The following is a 20,467-nucleotide window of genomic DNA, read 5'->3' on the forward strand; positions in this document are numbered from 1 at the left end:
CAAATTGCAGCGGTGGATACTTAATTACTAGAGCAATTCAGTATTGCTCTGGTGAGGACATCTGCTCTGAAAAGCAACTGTCCCCATGATCCCTAACACAGCTATTTCAGTAGCACTGGAACTTACCATTCCCGTGCTGGCTGACTGTGCATGCGTGACCTAAATTCAGGCATGCGCACAGCCGCAGGGTGCGAGTAGGGAGGCGGTGGAGGGTTCCTTCTTTACAACCCAGGACCTCTTTCTCATAGGAAGGAACGGGGCTCTGGGAATCCGCAGGCAACTCCGAAAACATTCCATTTTAGGAGTTTGCTGAATACTAGGCGGCCCCTTCGGGCCCCCAATAATGAATGGACCCGTTACTTAAAAAAATTTGGAAACTAGCATGTGTAACGGGCCCACTGAGGATGAGGGCCCCTTAATGAGCAAAGGTTGTATGGAAGTCAACAACTCCTGTTGAGACAGTGACAAATAATGATGTTATTGTACATACAGTATGTAAAAATGGGTACCTACAAGGGTAGGTATAGGGAATAGTGGGATCGAGTGAGGGAGAAGCGCTCTATTGTAATTCGGTTGTGTTACTCTAGGTTTGGGTATGTGACATGTAATTTGACACTACATACAGTATATCTGTGTGGATGCTGTATACAAATTGACCAATAACTTGGATCACTCAAATACAATGTTTATCTTTAATATTTAACTCCTGGTGGGATCTGTTGGCAGGTGCTTATAGATTGATTTCCCGCTGAGTTGCACATATAATCATCGGCTGGTGGGCAATCTATTGGCAGGTATTTGTACAGTCTACAGTCAGTTATGCCAGAATATGACCATAAATTGTAGCAGACAGATAGGAGGAACAGGACCAGCAGCACCCTGGGTAAGTACATATTCACATTACTTACCAGCTGCAATTCTGTGTCCACCATACCCTAATACTGCTGCTTTATATCTAGGAGGTACCACGAGCAGTGACACGACATAAAGCTACCAACCAATAATAGGACCAATCCGTTGCACCGACATATACAAAGCGGTATTGATCTAATTCCACTAGAAGACCCTGCCTATAGTTTTTGCCTAACACCCATCAGACCAATTTATGGACATATTCTGACATAACTGACTGTAGACTGTACAAATACCTGCCCATAGATTGCCCACCAGCCGATGATTATATGTGCAACTCAGCGGGAAATCAATCTATAAGCACCTGCCAACACATCCCACCAGGAGTTAAATATTAAAGATAAACATTGTATTTGAGTGATCCAAGTTATTGGTCAATTTGTATACAGCATCCACACAGATATATGTAGTGTCAAATTACATGTTGTATACCCAAACCTAGAGTAACATAACAAAATTACCATAGAGCGCTTCTCCCTCACCGATCCCCCTATTCCCTATACCTACCCTTGTATTTTTGCATAATAGTAAGGAGCCTGGGATATCTCCTCGATTAGCAGCTAATGGTAATTATACCTTTATTGTGAGCGCTGACCTCACTATCAATTTCTACATACAGTATGTGGCTTGAATACTTTCTGAAGCCTTTATCTCAATCACAGGGTTTTAGATTTTAAAGAGGCCTTAGGTCGGGTGCATGTATAACCTGTCTATAAATACTAAGGTAAAATCGAGGAAAGTGTGCTTCATAGGCACTAGGCAGGATTTATGTAAGACTGTGCTTGTCATCTGCATGTCTCTGTGTGTGTCTTATGTCCTGTGCGGAGAGAGTGTAACATATTTTTGTAAGAATAATACAATCAATATACCAACAACCGAGTGCGTTTTCTGCTTACCAGGTTACCAGCGCTGAGAACGTAGTTAAATTCATCAGTCATTGGGTAATGCTCCATAGCCATAAACAACGTGTTTAAAACAATGCAGATAGTAATAGCAAGGTCCACAAAAGGATCCATCACAACTAATTTTACAACATGCTTTATGTTCAGCCAAGATTCACTACAATCCCAGATTAAAAATGTGTTTGCAAACTTGTACCAACAAGGTGGACACTTCTGCCTGGACTCTTCCAGTTCTGAGAAGGAAACAGAAACAAGGCATTGCTCAATCTCATTTCACAGGGTGCAAATATACTACTAATTGTGAATGTGGTTTAAAGTGCACTTATTGCCTAAACACATTGGAATAAGCTGTTTTGTGGACTTCACCAACATTCATGAGAATGCAACCTTCCATGAGTATTGGATCATCATGGAAGATGGCTTTATCCAATTCATAGCTTAGTGACGTCACTGGATCCTTCATCATCGATTGGCTGCATTCTCATGAAGATTAATTCTGCTCACAAAATGGCTGCCTCCACTGTGTGTAAGTAACAAAGGCACATTAGTCAAACTGTACGTAACTTACCTTCCATTGTGTTCGTCAAAATACTGGCAACACTCAAGGCTCTTTGCCTCATCACTGTGGGATCTTCTAACAGATCCATAGATACCTGATAACAGCTTGACTTTCTCTTCCTCATCTCAGTCTCTGTGGTAGTTCCCTGAAATTAAGACATCGCTCAATAACCCAATACAGGGACAACAATGTACATTATATATTGCACCTTGGGCTAGATAGGCTAATTTGTCATAATGGATTTAATGAAGATATACTGTATCTATTTTTACCCAAAATAGGTATAATTTCATAGAATCACTCTGCATATAATACAAACATGATTTATGAATGGTTATGAGCTGTGCCTATGACATCATGAAGACAGCTTACGGTGAGGAACTGAAATGGCACACCAACATATATACTGTACATGTATATATGTCTACTTTATAAGTAGATTCAGCACCATCTGAAATGACAAAATACAGCAAGGAGTAGCCAAACAGAACTAGAAGCATCATGCCATCTTGATGAGCATGTGTTAGGGGTGTATTACAGGTGCCCAAAATTCCCCATTTAGACAACTGACACTACTGTAGGTATTTTTTTAGGCACTATGATTTGTAGGCTTTCTAAAGCAGGTTATTGTGGTAAAGCAGTAATAGCTGCAACATTTTGCCAATTTAGGGGCCATTTCCCATTTTGCACCTTGGTAAAACCATGCTGTACTGCAGGTGGGACAGATGTAAAATGTGCAGAGAGATTTAGATTTGGGAGGGGCATGTCCTATCTCATATATAAATTGCAGTGTAAAAATAAAGCTTTCCAGCATTTGTCAGAAGCAGCCAGTATTTACCCTGCATGCTTTGCTTTACTCCCAACTCAGTATCAGCCCCTTAGCCTCTAGATTTAAGGCGGCAGTTTTTTAAAAGTCACAACCAGGTTGGTTATGCCTTTTAAAAAATTGCTGCTTTAAATCTAGAAACTATTGAATTGTCCACATGATATTTGTTTTATATATATAATACAAGGAAAATGGAAAATACCCTTATCTTACGCCAACTGGAGCTGTACCTCTAAAAGGATCCTCTGTTAGCCGAACCCCACAATAACCAATATAGATAAAAGAATCTTAGAGTGCACTAGAAACCAATGTTCATTATGCTTTGTTATGTCAGTCCTTTTTATTGTGGAATGTTAGTCTGCATCACCAATAAACTTTCACATTTTCCTAAGGATTGAAGTTGTTTGTTCTTCTTAGTACCATCAATTAGTTCCATATGTCTGCAGCAGTTGGACTGTGACACTTCCCCTGGTGGAGTTTTAACTTAGACTGGATATAAGCTAAGACCTACACAAAGGATCTAACCTACACTGAATTGTGAGGCCTTTTTTTGCATTCAAGATCTTTGTACTGCACATGAAATATTTGCGATTCTATTGATTTCTCCAAAGTCTCCAAGGGGACGAAACGTATTTGTTCTGGTGAGTGGTATAATTACAGATTATGGAATCCCAGACTCATATTTTTCGGAACTAATTGATGGTCTTAAGAAAATGTGAAAGTGTACTGGTGATATGGACTAACATTCCAAATTAAAAAGGACTGACATTACAAAGCATAATGAACATTGGCCCTCATTCATAGCCGTACGCTCTGAGCAGAGCGCACGCTCTGAATGAGGGCCGTCCTCCATAACTATGGAGCGTCCTCCTGGACGCTCGTATAGCTGTGGGTCACCACCCACAGCCTATACGAGCGTGCAGTTTGATGGCCGCGATGGTCTTGACCATCGCGACCATCGAAACTGCGAGCCGAAGCCTGCGGTTGAGGTTTTTCAACTGCAAGGCCCGAAGTGATTTTGGATCACTAGTGATGTCAGTGGGCCGGCTTCTGACGGTAGGCGTTCCCTTAGGAACGCCCCCGTCAGGGAGGCACGCCCCCGGCATGCCCACCAAAGGGGGCGTGCTGTCAATCAACATCGACAGCACGCCCCCTTTGATCAGACACAACGAGCGAAGGAAAGTCCTTCGCTCGTCGCGTCTGGCGCATGCGCACGACGGAGCTCCCTCCGTCGTGCGCATGCTCAGTGCAGAACATCGACCCACTTGCGAGCGGACAGCCGCTCGCGAGTGGGTCTGAATCAGGCCCATTGTTTTCTATCACCCTCTAAGATTCTTCTATCTATCTATCTATCTATCTATCTATTTTGTAGAATATGTTTAAATATAGAATAATAAAAAAAAATGATCACACTTGTCCCTACAATAACATTTAGTACATTAACTAATCATTTGCTTAATTTTCCGTTTGGATGAGATTTCTCTGCAGACACGTTTTTATGTGTTACATGGTTAAGTAATACTTGCATTATATTTTAATAGGCAGATCATCAGTTGGATCCTAAGTCAGGACTGGAACTGGTGTCGTGGTCCAGGGGTGACTGGGTACATTTCTAGGTTACACTTCAGCAGAGAAGCACAATTTTTAGACTCACTCCAAAAATTTTAACCCACTATTATCCTTTGTTTAAGCCACAATATTAAACTGGGCTATGATTTGGAGAAACAACTGAAGAAAATATTTAATTGACATGGGTGAAAATAAAGGTATAGGAAGTTGGACTTTGAGGTGGTGTTTACACTTTGGCACCTCTTGTTCTGTATATTATGGCACACTATTACCTTGCGTAGGTGGCTCCCGAGTGGTACCTTTATATACATTGGGTGGACCTTCAAGGCACACAGTTGTTGTGGTGAGTCATTTTTTTATTTATTTTTTTATTCTACCTGCCAACTACTTGGTCTTACATAAAAATGTAACAATATTTTCAAGAGCTATATTGAGTTCTAAATCTACCCCAGCAGCATACCTGTCTACTCTCCTGGAATCCAACTTCCGGGAGAGTAAATCGGACACCCAGATCAGGGGGCTTAATGATGCAATTTGCAGTGAATCTTGTCATCATCTCCTCACCCCCTCCAATGCACAATGTAGCAAATCATGGCATTGCAGAGAAGAGGGTGGGGTTTTAGCCAGCAAAGATGCATTTCCCAACACCATGATCCCCATACCTCCTACCAGGACCTCCCCCTCTGGGATCTCCCAGGGACACCATTCAAGTATCAGCAAATATGTCCTGTAGACAACATTAAAAGCTGCAAAATGATGATTAAAGACCCAGAACACCTGTAATTGAATCTGGTCCTAAAACAATAAACAATGGGCTTTAGTAATGTAGAATTTTGTCTCATGTTTTCTTTTTTAATAAGTCAAATTCTGCTTAGTGATAAGTTATGCAGCTCTTGGGATCATAAATGCTCCATTCTGTAAACTGAAAATCAATGTGATTAATAGTAAAGATGAGCAAATTCTAGAGGAAGTGAACCGGAATGCTATAACATCCCACTGTCCTCCATTGTAGAAACACCTCCAAATGTCTTACTTAGTCATTTAAATGATGTCGTGATTGCGTTCAAACATCCCACTGCTTGGATTGTAGGAACGCCTCCGAATAGCCAATTAGACAAATAAATATGCGCTCTGATTACATCTCAAATGTTCTAAATGTATCAATGTACCAGTGTAAAATAAGTAATTTGCTCATCTTTGGATTTGTTAGCAATGATTTAAGTGGCTGGAAGATGTTTGCCAGCACACTAATGCAGACACACAACTAAAAACCATAAAAGCCAAAACATCAAGTGAAGGGAAAGTGAGACATATTTCATTGACAGTAACTATATGCAGAGTATTTACATGCTTCTTATAAATATAAAGCTTCAACATTTGAAGGTATGTGGTTAAATATACCTTAATCCTCTTGGGGGAGATGCACTAAGCTTTGGTGGGTGATAAAGTGGAGAGAGTGATAAAGTACCAACCAATCAGCTCCTAACAATCACTTTACAGGCTGTGTTTGAAAAATGACAGGAGCTGATTGGTTGGTACTTTATCTCTCTCCACTTTATCGCTTTCCAAGGCTTAGAGCATCTCCCCCATGGAAATGTGATAAAAATGCGATGAGTCTTATATTAATAAAACTTTTTCTACTGGACAACTTCAGACTCAGGGTGAGAGTCAATTCTCAATTATGTGCTGCCGCAACGTTCAACCATGCACATCACCACATATTATGGTAGACAAACATCGCTAAATTTGGCCACCAGGTACCTCACCCGAACCTTCTAAAAGGCACTTTGTAGCTATTGCAGGGAACTGAATCTACCCAAAGAGTGTTAAGTGGAGAAGACCATCTTTGTGGAAGTGCCATGATGGGAATAGAAGGGAAGTTACTGTTACAAAATTGCACCTTTTACTTCCTATCTAGAATTCTGTTATTCAGGTGCCTGTTAGGATTTAAAGGGGTTCTCCAGTCAAAATAATATGTATCCTTCTCTTCAACCCATTTGGACCCTACTTTCATAATGACTATTAAAAATGGATTTGCCAGATGGATACATATAAGAGGATATAATGACCGTTATGGGGTGAGGAGGTCATGCAAAGTAGACATATTGTTTTGACTGGGAACTTGGTTAAAGCAATCTGCTTATGAAACAAATGCCTCTGTCTAGCAACCAGTACATATTACCACTGGATCCAGTTTGGGAGAAATAAAATGTGTACCATGAAGGCACCACCATGTCTAGTCTACTTAAAACTTCCTTACATTGTCATCAGAAGTTGGGTTATCTATTATCACCTCTGGCAGAAGTAGTCCAACAGGCGATGTCGGGACGGATGGACCACCAAGCAGAGAGACAACACCGTTGCAATCCACCGTGCTGTGCATCTTGCCATTTGCTGGTAGCACCTGCATGGTCTTGGACGACTTACTGGCTTGGCTTATATTACTGTTCCGTCTTTCTCTGTGTCTGTGAGGAACAAACAAGGAACCTCTCCTGCTCTCATTGTCCTCAAAAGTGCTGTTTTCATCATCTGCAAAGTCATTTTCCGACCCCATGTCTTTTGCACGGTTTCTGAAGCTAAAGAGGCTTGCTCTACTATTGCGCCTTGGAGAAAACAGGGATCCACGAATGCTCAGCAAAGACTATAATGGAAGAAAAAAAGAGCAAATTAAATAATGTTCTCATTGCCTCAAATACAGAATTAATATGAACTTAAATGGGAAGATTTACTAAAGCTTCTAAAACAGAAAATTGTCGGTGTTGCCCATAACAACCAATCAGATTATGTTTATAATTTTTTAGAATGCAATAGAGAAATGATACTCTAGCTCAGTGGTTCCCAGACTTTCTTAGTTCGAAGCTCCCTTAGGGTCTCCACAATTTTTTCAAGGCACCCCTAAACCAAAATAATTACCAATCAGTCCCGTTTTTTAAGTAGGTCAAAATAACATAAGTATGTAAAAAAGAGAAAAACTGTGCTATTCTTACCCATCTCCCACACCGTCTCTCTCCTCCATGTATCACCATTTGCCCCCACCATGTCTCTCCATTTGCCCCCTCCGTGTCTCTCCCTTTACCCCTCTCCATGCCCCCCCACTTACCTTTGTGATCGCCAGCGCTGTTCTACAGCATCGCTCCTCAGATAAGATCAGGCACTTCCTGTCTCATCTCCCAAAAAGCACTGCGTTGCAGTACCCCATTCAGCATCAGGCAGCCTCAGGATTCACTGCCTGTTGCTTTACAATGACAGTTCTCCTCCCACTCATTGTAACCCCCCCACCCTGCCGCACCGCTCTACTACGCGCCGCGAACCCTTCTCCCACCCGTGCAAAAAAAAATATTTTACTTAAAAAAAAATACACTGGCCGACCTCTTTAGGCCACCGGCCACCCTGGCATCCCGATAACAGCCCCACAGTTTAGGGAACCACTGCTGTAGCTAGAATCTGATTGGTTGTTATGGACGACAGCACCACTTTTAATTTTGGTAAATCTGCCCAAAGAGTCTGAATTCTTGGACTATAAACATTGCAAGTAAAACTTTTTCGATAGGGAAAAACTAGTCTCCAATGGGGACTGGAACACATGAAACCCCCATATATGATTATTTACACTTCTGAGTCTTACTGTGATGTCGGCTCTACTGTAATTACCACTTCCATCACCCCTGCCCTTTCCCATATCACTGTATATCAGTAGTTCTGGTAAACAAGTGTGAAAGAGCCATGGATTAGAAGACCGTAAAATGTAAATAAAAGATATTAACTATTAACTTTTAATTATGGTATAGACAGACCCAGGTAGGTTCTTGAATAGCTATCACATCACACTTGTATGGTAGGTGGTATAAAACTGTAAATAACATAGATGTGATGTGATAACAACTTGGGATATAATCTTTTTATTAGATTGTTATAATAATTGGGTCCATAACACTTTTTGATCTAATGCATTTGCCTCAGTAGCCTTTGTTTTGAGTCAACCCTGATAGTAAACATAGACCTCTGACTAGAAGCCGTCTATGATCACATGAGGGACGCCCTATTTCTCTTTCCATATGAGCTATCACCTGAAAAAAAATAAAGTTCCCTTCTTGCCCCACTTGTTACCCGTCTTATAGACTGGTGCACAGAGCTGGAACTACAGGCTATACATATAGAGCTGGAACTGCAGGCTGCTTATATGAACAATACCTGGTGTGGAGAAGAAAACTTGTTTTCATAAGTCAGGCGATTTCCTTCAATAGAGAAACGGAAGCCTTTCCTTTTGATACTTGTTTCGGATTCAGACTTTGGAAACTTCTCATCATCCCCTTTCTCATCATCCTCTCCTAACTCCTTCTGTCTTCTTTTCTTTTTCCGGTTCCTTCTGTCTTTGGCACTTTTGGAACTAAGCTTGGAGGCTTCTGATGAGCTCTCAGAAAGTGGCCCAAAGCCGCCATCTTCGCTGTATTCTCTTGACAAGTTGAGTGCTGCAGCAGCTGAGGCCTGATAGAAATGCATAGAAAGAATTAAATACAGTCTATACATTATTATGGTGCATATGGTGTCTATGGCTCACTGAAATTTTATGACTTTATGTCTTTTTTTGTTTTACTAGAACTCTGAATTTCATGTTTACGACGGCAATGATCTTTACTGCTCTCTCGCTAGTGACAGGTTCTGGTAATTATACAAAAAAAAATAGTCCTGGAGGCAACACATGTTAATATTTTTGGGTCTTTGCATTATACAGGTTGAGACTCCCATATCCAAATTGCTTGGGACCAGGGGTATTTTGGATATTGGAATATTCCGTATTTTGGAATATTTGCATTTAATAATGAAATATCTTGGGAATGGGACCCAAATATCCACACAGGATGCATTTATGTGTTATATACACCTTATACACACAGCCTGCAGGTAATTGTAGATAATATTTTCAATAATTTTGTGGCACAAACAAAGTTTGTGTACAGAAATTAAATTCATTAATGTTTCATATACATCCTATACACACAGCTTGTAGGTCATTTTATACATTATTTTTAATAATTTGTGCCTTAGACAAAGTTTGTGTACATTGAACCATCAACAATCAAAGCTTTCATTATCTCAGTCATGCCAAAAAAAATCTGTATTTCGGAATATTAGGTATTTTGGAATATTTGGATATGGGAGACTCAACCTGTACTTCTTTATTTATATCTAACATACAAATGGATATAGAGGACTATACCTGAGCTTCTTCTTGCTGTTTTTTAAGTTGCTCTAGCATTTGCTGAAATTCAGCCTCTTTCTGCTCGGCCTCTTCTAAAGTTGCCTGATTCTGTTCTTCATAAGCCATGGCGACCACAGCAAGGATCAAATTCACCAAATAGAAGGAGCCCAAGAAGATCACCAGAACGAAGAAGATCATGTAGGTTTTACCAGCAGCTCGGAGGGTCTGTAGCAAAAAGTGCGTAATTCAGTATGGTAAGAGTACATGGTCATTCCCTATGACAGTCTCTCTGCAGTGATCCTAACATAAAGCTATTCAATCTAGGGATCCATGGTTGTTACTGAACTACTAATACCTGCATGTCACAAAAGTCACCAGTTGCCTAAGTCAGTCCTACAAAAACCACTCCTTATGTAACTTGTTTGTTTTTTAATTTTTTCTCCATATCCATATGTAATTCATATAAAATAATAGCATATTAACAAAATAAGTGCATTAGAATATTTTTATTCATTCATTGCCAGTATATTCTGTAATAATGCTATACAATAATGGTTTACAAGGTATGGTGCATATACACACAAATGTATACAAATTGTAGAAAGGTCTGGGTTCCTGAGAATTACTCATTAGACTAGACACACATGTTTGTATAAAAGCAAATAGTACTGCATAATCTTTAATGTTTTCTTGTCACCTACAGACAGTGGAGACAGCCATTCTGAGGGCTCAGTCTGTCAGTTCCTAGTGAATTAGGGTGCATTGTCAAGAAACCCACAAAGTGGCTGCCTCCACTGAGAGTAGGTAACACAAACCCACTGCCTTTTCACACTGCTGTCAGCCATGCTGCGGACTGCAATAAAATGTAAGCAATTGCAATCACTGAATCATACTTGCCTACCCTACTGATATGGCCTGGAGTCTCCTGAAAGCTCTCATGGCCACTTCGCTTCATTGTGGCTCTGCCTCCCGCTCCACAATTCTGGTAATCTCAGCACTGTATAATGAGGGGTGGGGCTATAATGATGCAATTGCATACTCATGCTCTTGTGCTGTACAGAGGTCCCAGTTTAAAGCAAAGTGTTCCTATTCCCTATTCGGTTTAAAATCTATTTTATAGATAAGTCTAAAATTGCTAGTTGGCCCACCATTGGCATCACAAGGGGGGCGCGAGCCACACCGGGTGACACCATCCGAGGGGGTGACACCAAAATAGCAGAGCTGCTCTGCTATTTTGGTATCACCCCCTTGGATGGTGTCACTGAGCAGCCACACTCGTGAGAGGCAGGGGAGAGGCTGTTCGCTTTCCAGCAGCTGCTGCTGCACTGAGCCGGGCTTGCTCAGCGGAGCAGTACAAAGCCCCTAGCCTCTCCCCTGCCCATTGACTGCAGAGGACGGGGGGCGTGATGCATCCCCAAGATTGTCAAACATAAGTGGATGTGGCTTCACTGGACAAAGCCACACCCCCTTCCGCCTACGGCGCGCAAGAATATAGCCCCAGAAAGACCACCACACCGGATGTAATCGAGGTTAGTGACACTACTGTGGCCAACGATAACCAAACTTTTAAGGTGCTAGTTACAGTTTGATACTGTAGGTCAACTTATGATTGTCTTTGCATATGTTATATTGTACAAATGGTAAAGACGCACAACAAATCAGAACACTAATATACCCACCAGTTGGTACAAATTTTCCCAGTAGTCTTGGGTCATCAGCCGAAATAAGGATAAGAACGCCCAGCTGAATGAATCAAAACTTGTGTAACCATAATTGGGGTTTCTTCCAATTTTTATACACATATATCCTTCCGGGCATTGACTAAATATAACAATGATAAATAATAGACACATAATAAGTCTACAGCAAGAAATAATATATCTTAGCACCATCAAAATGAATCAGATGTAATGACGCTTAATAGAAATTAAGCACATAGAATGCCAAAGAGATGAAGAAAAATAATCTGTAATACTCTGGTGCACTGTTTGTATTTCATGTTTTAATTAAATTGTTTTTAATTTAAAATTGCTTTGTCTCTGCATGAATTTAAAACATTAGTGAAACAACTAAATGATGAATAAAATAGGAGTCAATTAAATTACAGCACTTTAAATACGAGATTTCAATTAGAAATTTGCAGGATTTGCGATGAGGCTGCGTGACATTTCTACAAAAAGTGACCTGGGAGGAGTGCATGAAAAAATGGGGAATTCATCCTGGAGCCCCAAAAAGTGGCAAAAGTGATGTGGAATAAACAAGCAAGGCACGTCAATGCAATATTAGCAGGGATCATGGAAGCTTCATCAAAAATGTAGACCCTTGTCTATTTTATTTCTTTTTCAGCTTTCAAACTCAGCTTGATAGAACTAACTGAATTCTTGAACAAAGGAATCGGAAATTTGAAGATGCTGTGGTTTGTACGTCCTCCTAGGAGGAGCACTGCTGCAATGCCTGTACATGCTATACCGGAACATTTCATGCCTTTGCCATGAAAGAAATGTAACAATGCTTGATATAAAAAAATCTTTCCACAGCCCCTGGCATCAGAAATTAAAATTCGTACCTGTTTTTTTGGGAAGTGACACATGCCACTATACAATCAAAGATCTCTTTTGTCTCTGAATTAAGTTTGGGAATCATAGTGGCAGCAATCACTTGTCCGGTTTCTGCTTCAAATACAGTTTGTGGCATGGCTTCTAGTGAGACTTGTGGCAGACCTAAATCTCCGAGGCTCAATGAATGTGACAAAAGTATTGTACCAATTTCAAATAGCACCTAGTTGCAACTAATCTCTAGTGAGTGAGTTCTATGGAAGTCTTCAGTTAAAGTTATCTCGAATTTCAAGAAAAGTGCCATAGTGTCTTTTAGTCCACAAAAAGCAAAAGGTAAGCAAACATTGTTCTACCCTGTTTGGGCATCTGTTGAGAGGAAGCTTCTTCGAGTGCAATTGCATATTGTGTGTCAGATTTGAAAAGATTCTGTGCAATAGCAGCTTGCTCGAAAGTTTTGTAGACTGTTCCATTAAAGGTCTTCAGGTCATCAAAAGATGTTGGCACAGGGACACTGATCAAAAGAAGACGAAGTGCGAAGGTTTCCTCATGTGTAGACACGGCTGATAACTAAACGTTTCCTTTGCCTTCATTTCCAACATTTGTTGTCAAATAAATCCTCTTTCGGGATGTCCTGGTACAAAATTGATCTGGCTTTGGGGACATTGCGATTGAGTTTGAAAAATGCTGTCAAATTTGTCTTGGCATGTTCTTGTCAGACCAAGTCAGCAATGTCCGTGTCCTCTAGGATGTAGACATTGCGATGTCCTGGCAGATGAATAGCTACTTCTGGACAGTATGCGATTTTGATTGCATTTGGAACCCAAGTAACCTCCAACGTGCCCCAGGTGCACTAATGTAGCGCATGTTGACAAATCATCAACATCGTCAAATCTCATCATAATCAGCTTGTCTATCTGGGACAACATTCACCATCTTGACATTTGTACTATCGTAACCGTTGTAGATATATATGAATAGGTACTTTACTGCTTAAACTGTTGAACATACTTCTACGTTGTTATGAGCCTGGAATTTCTCAGACAAGTACGGGTTATAGGTTACCACCCACTCATTTGTTATTTTGAGAAAGTGACCATCAACTTTGATTATAAAGGTTCTGCCATTGTTTCTTTGCTTGTAGATGGGATAACCGTTGCAGTTTTCCTTTGTCACAGCTGTGTAAGGTTTCGGAAAATTCTTCGTACATTTGCCATTTTCCGCAAGGGCCGTGGATCTTGCAAGACTTCATAACTTCGAACAGAACAGTCCTGTCAGATGGTGGAAGTTCTGCTGAGATGACTTTATCACTGTGTTCAATCTCACGTATCGCATCTTCTTCTGCCAGGGTGAGAAGCATGTGGCAATGAGGCAGTCCTCGTTCTGGAATTCGATGACATATAGATAAAAGATCATCTTTCCAAAGACTTATTTTTTGGTCAAATCAGAAATGAGCCCATCAAGTTTTGCTTTGAATACTCGAACAATAAGTTCAGGTCTGAAGTTGGATTGAGTTACATATCTAAGATTCTCAGTTATCCATTTTCTATTACATGTGAATGTGATGAACAGCGATGGTTTGCTGAAGGCTCTGACTAAAGCCATACCATCTTGTTAATGCATGTTTATGTTTCTGGGTGAACCTTGAAAGGAAGAAAATAAGATGATGATTTTCCCAGGTTCTACCCCACGCTCGGCTGCCTCGTTGAATAGGTAGTCTCTTAGACTAGCGAATGTCTCAACTCTGTGTTTCTTTTGCTCAAGCTCTGTCCCATTGTACATGAGACACTCACCTTCAACTTGTATGTACTGATCGACTAAGTACTGTAGCCACAACTTGCCGGAGTTGTGTAAAACAGAAAATTCTTTCCAGATAGCCATTCTATAAGCCACATACTGCAATCGAGTCATTTTTATGAAATTGCCATTGGTCTGTCTTTTTATGCGGCCTATTCTTATCCCGTCTCCGTAAAGAAACAGTAAAGGGTATAGCATCGGGTCAGTGAGTTGATGCAGGGAGTTGATATTTTCTAGGTATTCAGGCTAAGATCCCTTAGGATAGACCTTCAAGTTGTAGTTTCCTGGGTGATCACCATCTTTGGCCGTGAAAAGGGCAGTGATTTCATCTGCTGAAAGCAAATTGAAACGGTTCTTGCTTTGGTCACAGGTGTCAAAAACATTCGAACTTCATATGGCTCCCTGCCTTCAATAAGTGCCAGTTCGTTCTCTGCCTTCTAAACTTATGCCATCAACTTGTACTTGTGGACTAAAGGGTTGACCTCGAGCATCATTTCATGCAGTTTTGCTATTAGATTAGGATAGCAGGCTGAGTTCCATCCAATCCTCATTTTCAGTTGCTTCAGCAGTGTCGATAATGTAAAGTTGCGCATAAGATCGCTCAGAAACATTCTGGGGATGCAAAGGCCCAAATTTGTAATGGAGCTGGCCATTGATCTTGAAAGTATATGGGCCACGTCCTACAGGTAAGAAAGCTTCATTTGCAATAAAAGAAGCTAATGACAGCACGCTGTTGTATTTCCTGATGTTGACTAAGAAATGGCTCTCGTCAAGTTGCTATCTTTCTTCAGAAAATGTTCAAGTAATGGGTGAGAAAGAGTCGGTGACAGGAGAACTGTCTTATCAGAAACAGTTACTAAAGTGTGAGTTTGTCTTTGGGCCAACCTTTTCGCATTCGAAATGTAAAGCTCTGCCGAACTCACATTCAAAGGACAGAGGGCCTAGAACGTAATAACCCACAAAAAAAAAAATCAGGATTCATTGAGCAGCGAAGGTGTGGTTTAAGTGTTCTTATAGCTGGCATCAAGAGATGAGTCACTTCTGCTTCTTCTTCATCTGAGTTATCAGGCAAAACGAAATCAGCAAAGTGCTCAGAGTAGTAATGTCCCAATTGGTTCAATGACTCATTGATGTTCAAGATGGGGGATGTTTAAGCCCTGCGCAAATCGAGAATTTCAAGGTTTGCCATCAATGCATCCATTTCGGTTGTCTGTCTATATGTTTATGGTTGAGGGCTGGATAGTCTGCGCCTCTTGATTTGGTTGTAAATATTGTTGGAATGAGACTCACATTGCGAATACTCTTCATTCTCTCAATTGATTGCTCTGGCCATCCAGTAAGTCTTTTGTTTTCTTTATTTTTTTTGCTGCGGTGAAGACATTTTGTTATGGGTAAGTATGCAACAGACTATGACAAGGATGTGCTGTTGTCAGCTAGGCAGGGGTGTGCTGCTGTCAGTGAGGCAGGGGTGTGCTGCTGTCAGTGAGGCAGGGATGTGCTTCTGTCAGTGAGACAGGGATGTGCTGTTGTCAGTGAGGCAGGGATGTGCTTCTGTCAGTGAGGCAGGGATGTGCCACTGTCAGTGAGGCAGGGATGGGCCGCTGTCAGTGAAGCAGGGATGTGCTGCTGTCAGTGAGACAGGGATGTGCAACTTTCCTGTGAGTAGTGTCTGTATGAGTGTTGCTGTTGTTTACAGTTTGATTCGTTTACAGCTGGTCATGTGACATTTGGAAGTAGGTCCGGTGAGTGGTTATGCTGGTTAGCGTGTGGCCATTGGGAAATAATGCACAGTCATGTGATCTAGTGTGTCCAATCATGTTAGTGGGAATGTGCTCATTATAACACACTACTTTATATGGGAACTTTGTCGCTCTGCCATGCCTGAACCATTGCCCCAATGTAATTTTTCTCTTTGACTGGCATATCTACATGGTAAGACCTTTATTTTGATACCGCAACCATATTTTTACATTCAGCCGTTCTCTCAAAATAGGTCTCACAATAAAAAACCTTATAGAATGAATATATAGATGTCCTCCAAGTGCATGATTATTCATTGGGAAGGGTATACTAGAGAATTTGACATTTTACCTTAAAATAAAAATTTCTTAAGTTTCATCTGCTCAGGGGAGTTCACACAAAAAAAACACAAAATTCCTCAGAAAACGCAATGCGAGTTTGGAATCGAATTGCAATTCACAGCGCAAGTTTGCCATGAGAACACTCTCAGGCCCCAACTCACACCTATATAAATTGACCTCATAGTGTAAAAATCCCACTATGACCCAGAAGTCTCTCTGGCATCCTTCTGAACATGTGCTGCGCGGGGTGCTGGGAGGGATCCATTTCTATTGGGCAATGCCATCTGAAGATGGCATTGCCCCCCGCATCCAATCCCCGGAATGTATGGCATTCTGGGGCTTGGTGCATATGAGGAAAGCGGTCAAACCCCCCGAAAATTAAATTTTCAGTGATTTGGAAGCATTTCTGACATTGGTGCATCCCGCCCAAGGGGATGAACAAAAATGCCATTTTGGCATGTCACCCATTAATTTAGATGGGTTTAGCCAATTTACATTACTAAGCCCGGTGCATTTGGGCGAGGTTAGCGCGAAAAGTAATGGGCACCCAAGACACTCGTGCCCTCCGGAACACTAATTGTATAGCTTCGCCAAGTGCCCGTTACTTTTGGATGCGCAAAACAATTAAATTGACCTCTTAGTGTTTAGGCTATTTACCAGTACACTTATTCTCATGTAATAGAATAACTTAAGTCAAAAGGTGTATAGGCTAAAATTGGTATATTAAGGACCCAATTTTGTTCAGATATCAGTAAAATACAATTAATTTAACCTTGATCTGAGTTTCTAATTCTTCTTAGCTTGTATTGGTTAGCACATTGTATTGTATTGGTTGTTTCCAAATAAGCATTTCTTTCATGGCACCCCTAAGCCAAAAGTTTCCACTTGAGAAATTCTGCAAAACTGAGTCATGTGGTGGTGGACAGGGTTATGATTCTGTTTGCTCACATATTTTATGATTGTCAGTCTCCAGCTCTGGTTCTGCCAATCACATTAACCAAAAATAATTTGGTTTGGTCCTGGACCACCATCCTGTGGCACCCTTGCAAATGCCCCATGTCACCCCAGGGTGCCACAACACCCAATTTGGGAACCACTGGGTTAGCGGGTCAGGTAATTCTCACATATTTTATTGTGTGTAGGTGATTGGTACATATTATAGAACTGTATTTTGGAGAATAGAGTTACAATAAACCTTCTCCAACAAGCAGGAGGGGACCAATGTCTGGAAACCAACAAAGATTCTCAAAAATCAGTTACTCATGTTTGTTTGAAACTGAGCACTTTTAACTTTTTTGTGTTGATAGCTGCAGACAGCACCAGCACCATTCTGCTACTTTGGCTGGATCATGGACGTTTAATGTAAACTTTAATATTGGATACAATTATTTTTGATAAGAATGCCCAAAATTGTAAAAACTGCCAGTGTTTGAGTTCTCGCTAATTAAAAATAGTATCTTCTCTAAATGTAACGGTTGAAAATGTATTAAACAGAGAGAGTCAGGAGGCCTGTGGCTTGCAGACTACCAATACAATAGGACTGTCCTCCCATTCTGTGCCAATCAGGACTAACATATGCCATGCACACCTGCATCAGAAGCTCTAAGCATTTAAAGGATCTTTTAAAGGGAGGGGAAGGGGGTTGGGAGAACCAAACACTTTGGAATTGCTGGGCATGCCCCTATGGCCACTGTAACATGGCGCGGCATGCCAGTGTGATGTGATCTGTACACCTTCTCGCACACAAACAGAATGAATGGTGCTGTGTCTTTTCATAAACTAATTGTCAACAAAATGATTATCAACCTTATTAGTCTACTAAAAAACACAGCAGTAACCTGTTTTCAATAAAAATATAAATAAATAAAAAATTACCAATGCCTAAAACATACTATCAGAAATTACAGAAATATTAAGTATATACTGTTCAATTTGTATACGCTAAAGAGGGAACAAACACTAACGTTATGGGAATATCACTTATTCATGAGTCAGTAGTTCCTCATACCTCAGTTATATGAACAGTTGTTAGTGAAAATACGTATAAGCTTCACTTTCATTGATGTCTGTCTCTGGTCGATGCAGCTAGTGGGCATACTATAATGAAGTGTCTACATATTTACCAACTTTTTAAAATAATATTAAAATATTTTTGCACAACAATAATTACCATCACACTGTAACAATTGTTTATGTATTTTTTGCCTTGTGGGCTGCGGTACAAGATTATATAGTTATAAATTCACTACACTTTATTATATGTGCATAGTGCATACACCAGACCGCACAGATTTAAAGCACCATAATATTATGGGAATTATGTTTATATGTCCTAGTGGTTGCCTTATTCATGATGAAGTGAATTTTTGCCTTTGCCTGTTGTTTATATGTTCCCAATGTGGATTTTTTAGTGCTCTATTTTTCATTATATTTAACAAATAAAAGTAATGCTTAATATTTATGTTTTATAAGAGCACCCCTGCAACAGAGTATATAGCAGAACAGGGGGGGGGTGGGTTTGGTGGATGTGATGGAGTTGATTGGGGGTGGGGGGGGGACAGAGCGGAGAGCACAGGGGAGCAGGATGGAGTAGAGTGAGGGACTGGGCGAGCAATAGTCAGTGTCGGGGTGTAGCAATGAAAACAGCGGGCAGGGCAGATGGGGGGGAGTAGACCTTTATTAGTAATAATAATAAAAATTGTTTACTCTGAAAATAACAGTTGGGAAAAATCCTTACCCTGAATCTGAAGAGTTACCGCACAGCAAAAAGTCCCTCTGACCTTCCAACCTGTATAAGTGAGCTGTAGGGATAGATAAATGCATAGTAGAATAAGCAGATTTAATTATTACACTATACAGTACAGAACTCATCAACATACAATATATTTATAAACAGTGAGTTCTGATGTCATTGCTTACAGTTGATGAGTTCTGATGTAAGCACATCAGTTATTATTTGGAAAATGTATGCATTACAAGGAATGCATATACCTACTCCAGGGCCGGCTCCAGGGGTCGGAGCACCTTGTAACGGCTCTTTATAGTGCGCCCCTACATCGCGTGCAGCCGGAAATGGGGGCGTGGCCTAATTACCATAGGCCACGCCTCCTATGTGACGTTATTTGGAGGATACGTCAGGCTTGGGGGGGGGGAGCCTTACTAGCTGGGCTTCCCCCAGCCCCCTCCCGTCACTGAATGGATGCCGCCCGCATGCGTGCAGCATCCATTCAGACTCCGGAGTATGGCACCACCGCACAGCTGCGTCGGTGGGGGTCCCCAACCTCCCAATTTGACCACCCGCGAGCCACTTCGGCCCACGGGTGGAACAGCGGGACAGTAATGTCCTGCTGAAATCGGGATGTGGGGAGGGGTGCGCCCTCTATGGGTGGCGCCCCTGTTTGACCGCACTGGTCGAACACCCCTAGAGCCGGCCCTGACCTACTGGGAATGACAATGAATGTTTCCTCTGATAACACTCAGGGCAAAACTTACTAAGCACTAGCCGTAATCTATTTTATTCTACACTGTGTTTTGATGTCGGTCAAGCAGCGGTTTTAGCCTTAGTAAATCTGCAGATAGCAATACCGCCACCAAACCGCCAGGATACAGAACACACTGCTTAGTAAATATTGCCCTCAGTCTACATTTTTATGCTTTCATATGCTAACAGCCTACAGGACTTGTAATATGCATATAATTTACACTTAGGAGTACACTGTCCCATTAAATTTTTCCAGTTATTTTTAAATTGAAGAAAAAAAAATGTAAATAAATATTTTGAGATTTACAATAAAATTGATAGACAAAGATATGGGATTGTCCATCTGTAATTACTTCTGAGTACTTCTGACAGTAATTTTTCAGAGGACTGACAGCACGTGATTGGTGGGGTACTAATATAGCCATGCAATCAGATCCTCTGTTCATGCTAATATAGTCACAACATCTTTGAAAGACTCTTATGCACCAATGATTGTAGAATACTGTGCAATCTTCCGTACCCTGTATCTCTAACTGATTGCAAGGGCTGTGAGGGAATTTTCATCATATTTTCAATTCTGATACAGAT

At 40.9% G+C, this 20,467-nt stretch overlaps 1 protein-coding gene across 8 annotated transcripts in view; it reads right to left on the reverse strand.

Annotated features, from left to right (window-relative positions):
* The window catches only part of LOC148521634 (sodium channel protein type 2 subunit alpha-like), a 147,935-nt gene that overhangs the window by 84,766 nt on the left and 42,702 nt on the right, over positions 1-20,467 (reverse strand). For 2 of the 8 annotated variants that reach the window (XM_088474844.1, XM_088474845.1), the window contains exons 7-13: positions 19,136-19,199; positions 11,648-11,789; positions 9,987-10,193; positions 8,960-9,253; positions 7,200-7,409; positions 2,383-2,518; positions 1,809-2,047 (exon numbers count right to left, since the gene is read on the reverse strand). In XM_088474844.1, coding sequence (XP_088330970.1) covers positions 1,809-2,047; positions 2,383-2,518; positions 7,200-7,409; positions 8,960-9,253; positions 9,987-10,193; positions 11,648-11,789; positions 19,136-19,199 — 1,292 coding nt within the window. Of the gene's footprint in view, positions 1-1,808; positions 2,048-2,382; positions 2,519-7,028; positions 7,410-8,959; positions 9,254-9,986; positions 10,194-11,647; positions 11,790-19,135; positions 19,265-20,467 lie in introns of all 8 variants that reach the window. The other 6 variants (XM_088474840.1, XM_088474841.1, XM_088474838.1 and 3 more) reach the window with 4 other exon arrangements.

Source organism: Taudactylus pleione, unplaced genomic scaffold, assembly GCF_031769625.1.
Source record: "Taudactylus pleione unplaced genomic scaffold, aTauple2 ptg000156l, whole genome shotgun sequence".
Classification (NCBI taxonomy): domain Eukaryota; kingdom Metazoa; phylum Chordata; class Amphibia; order Anura; family Myobatrachidae; genus Taudactylus; species Taudactylus pleione.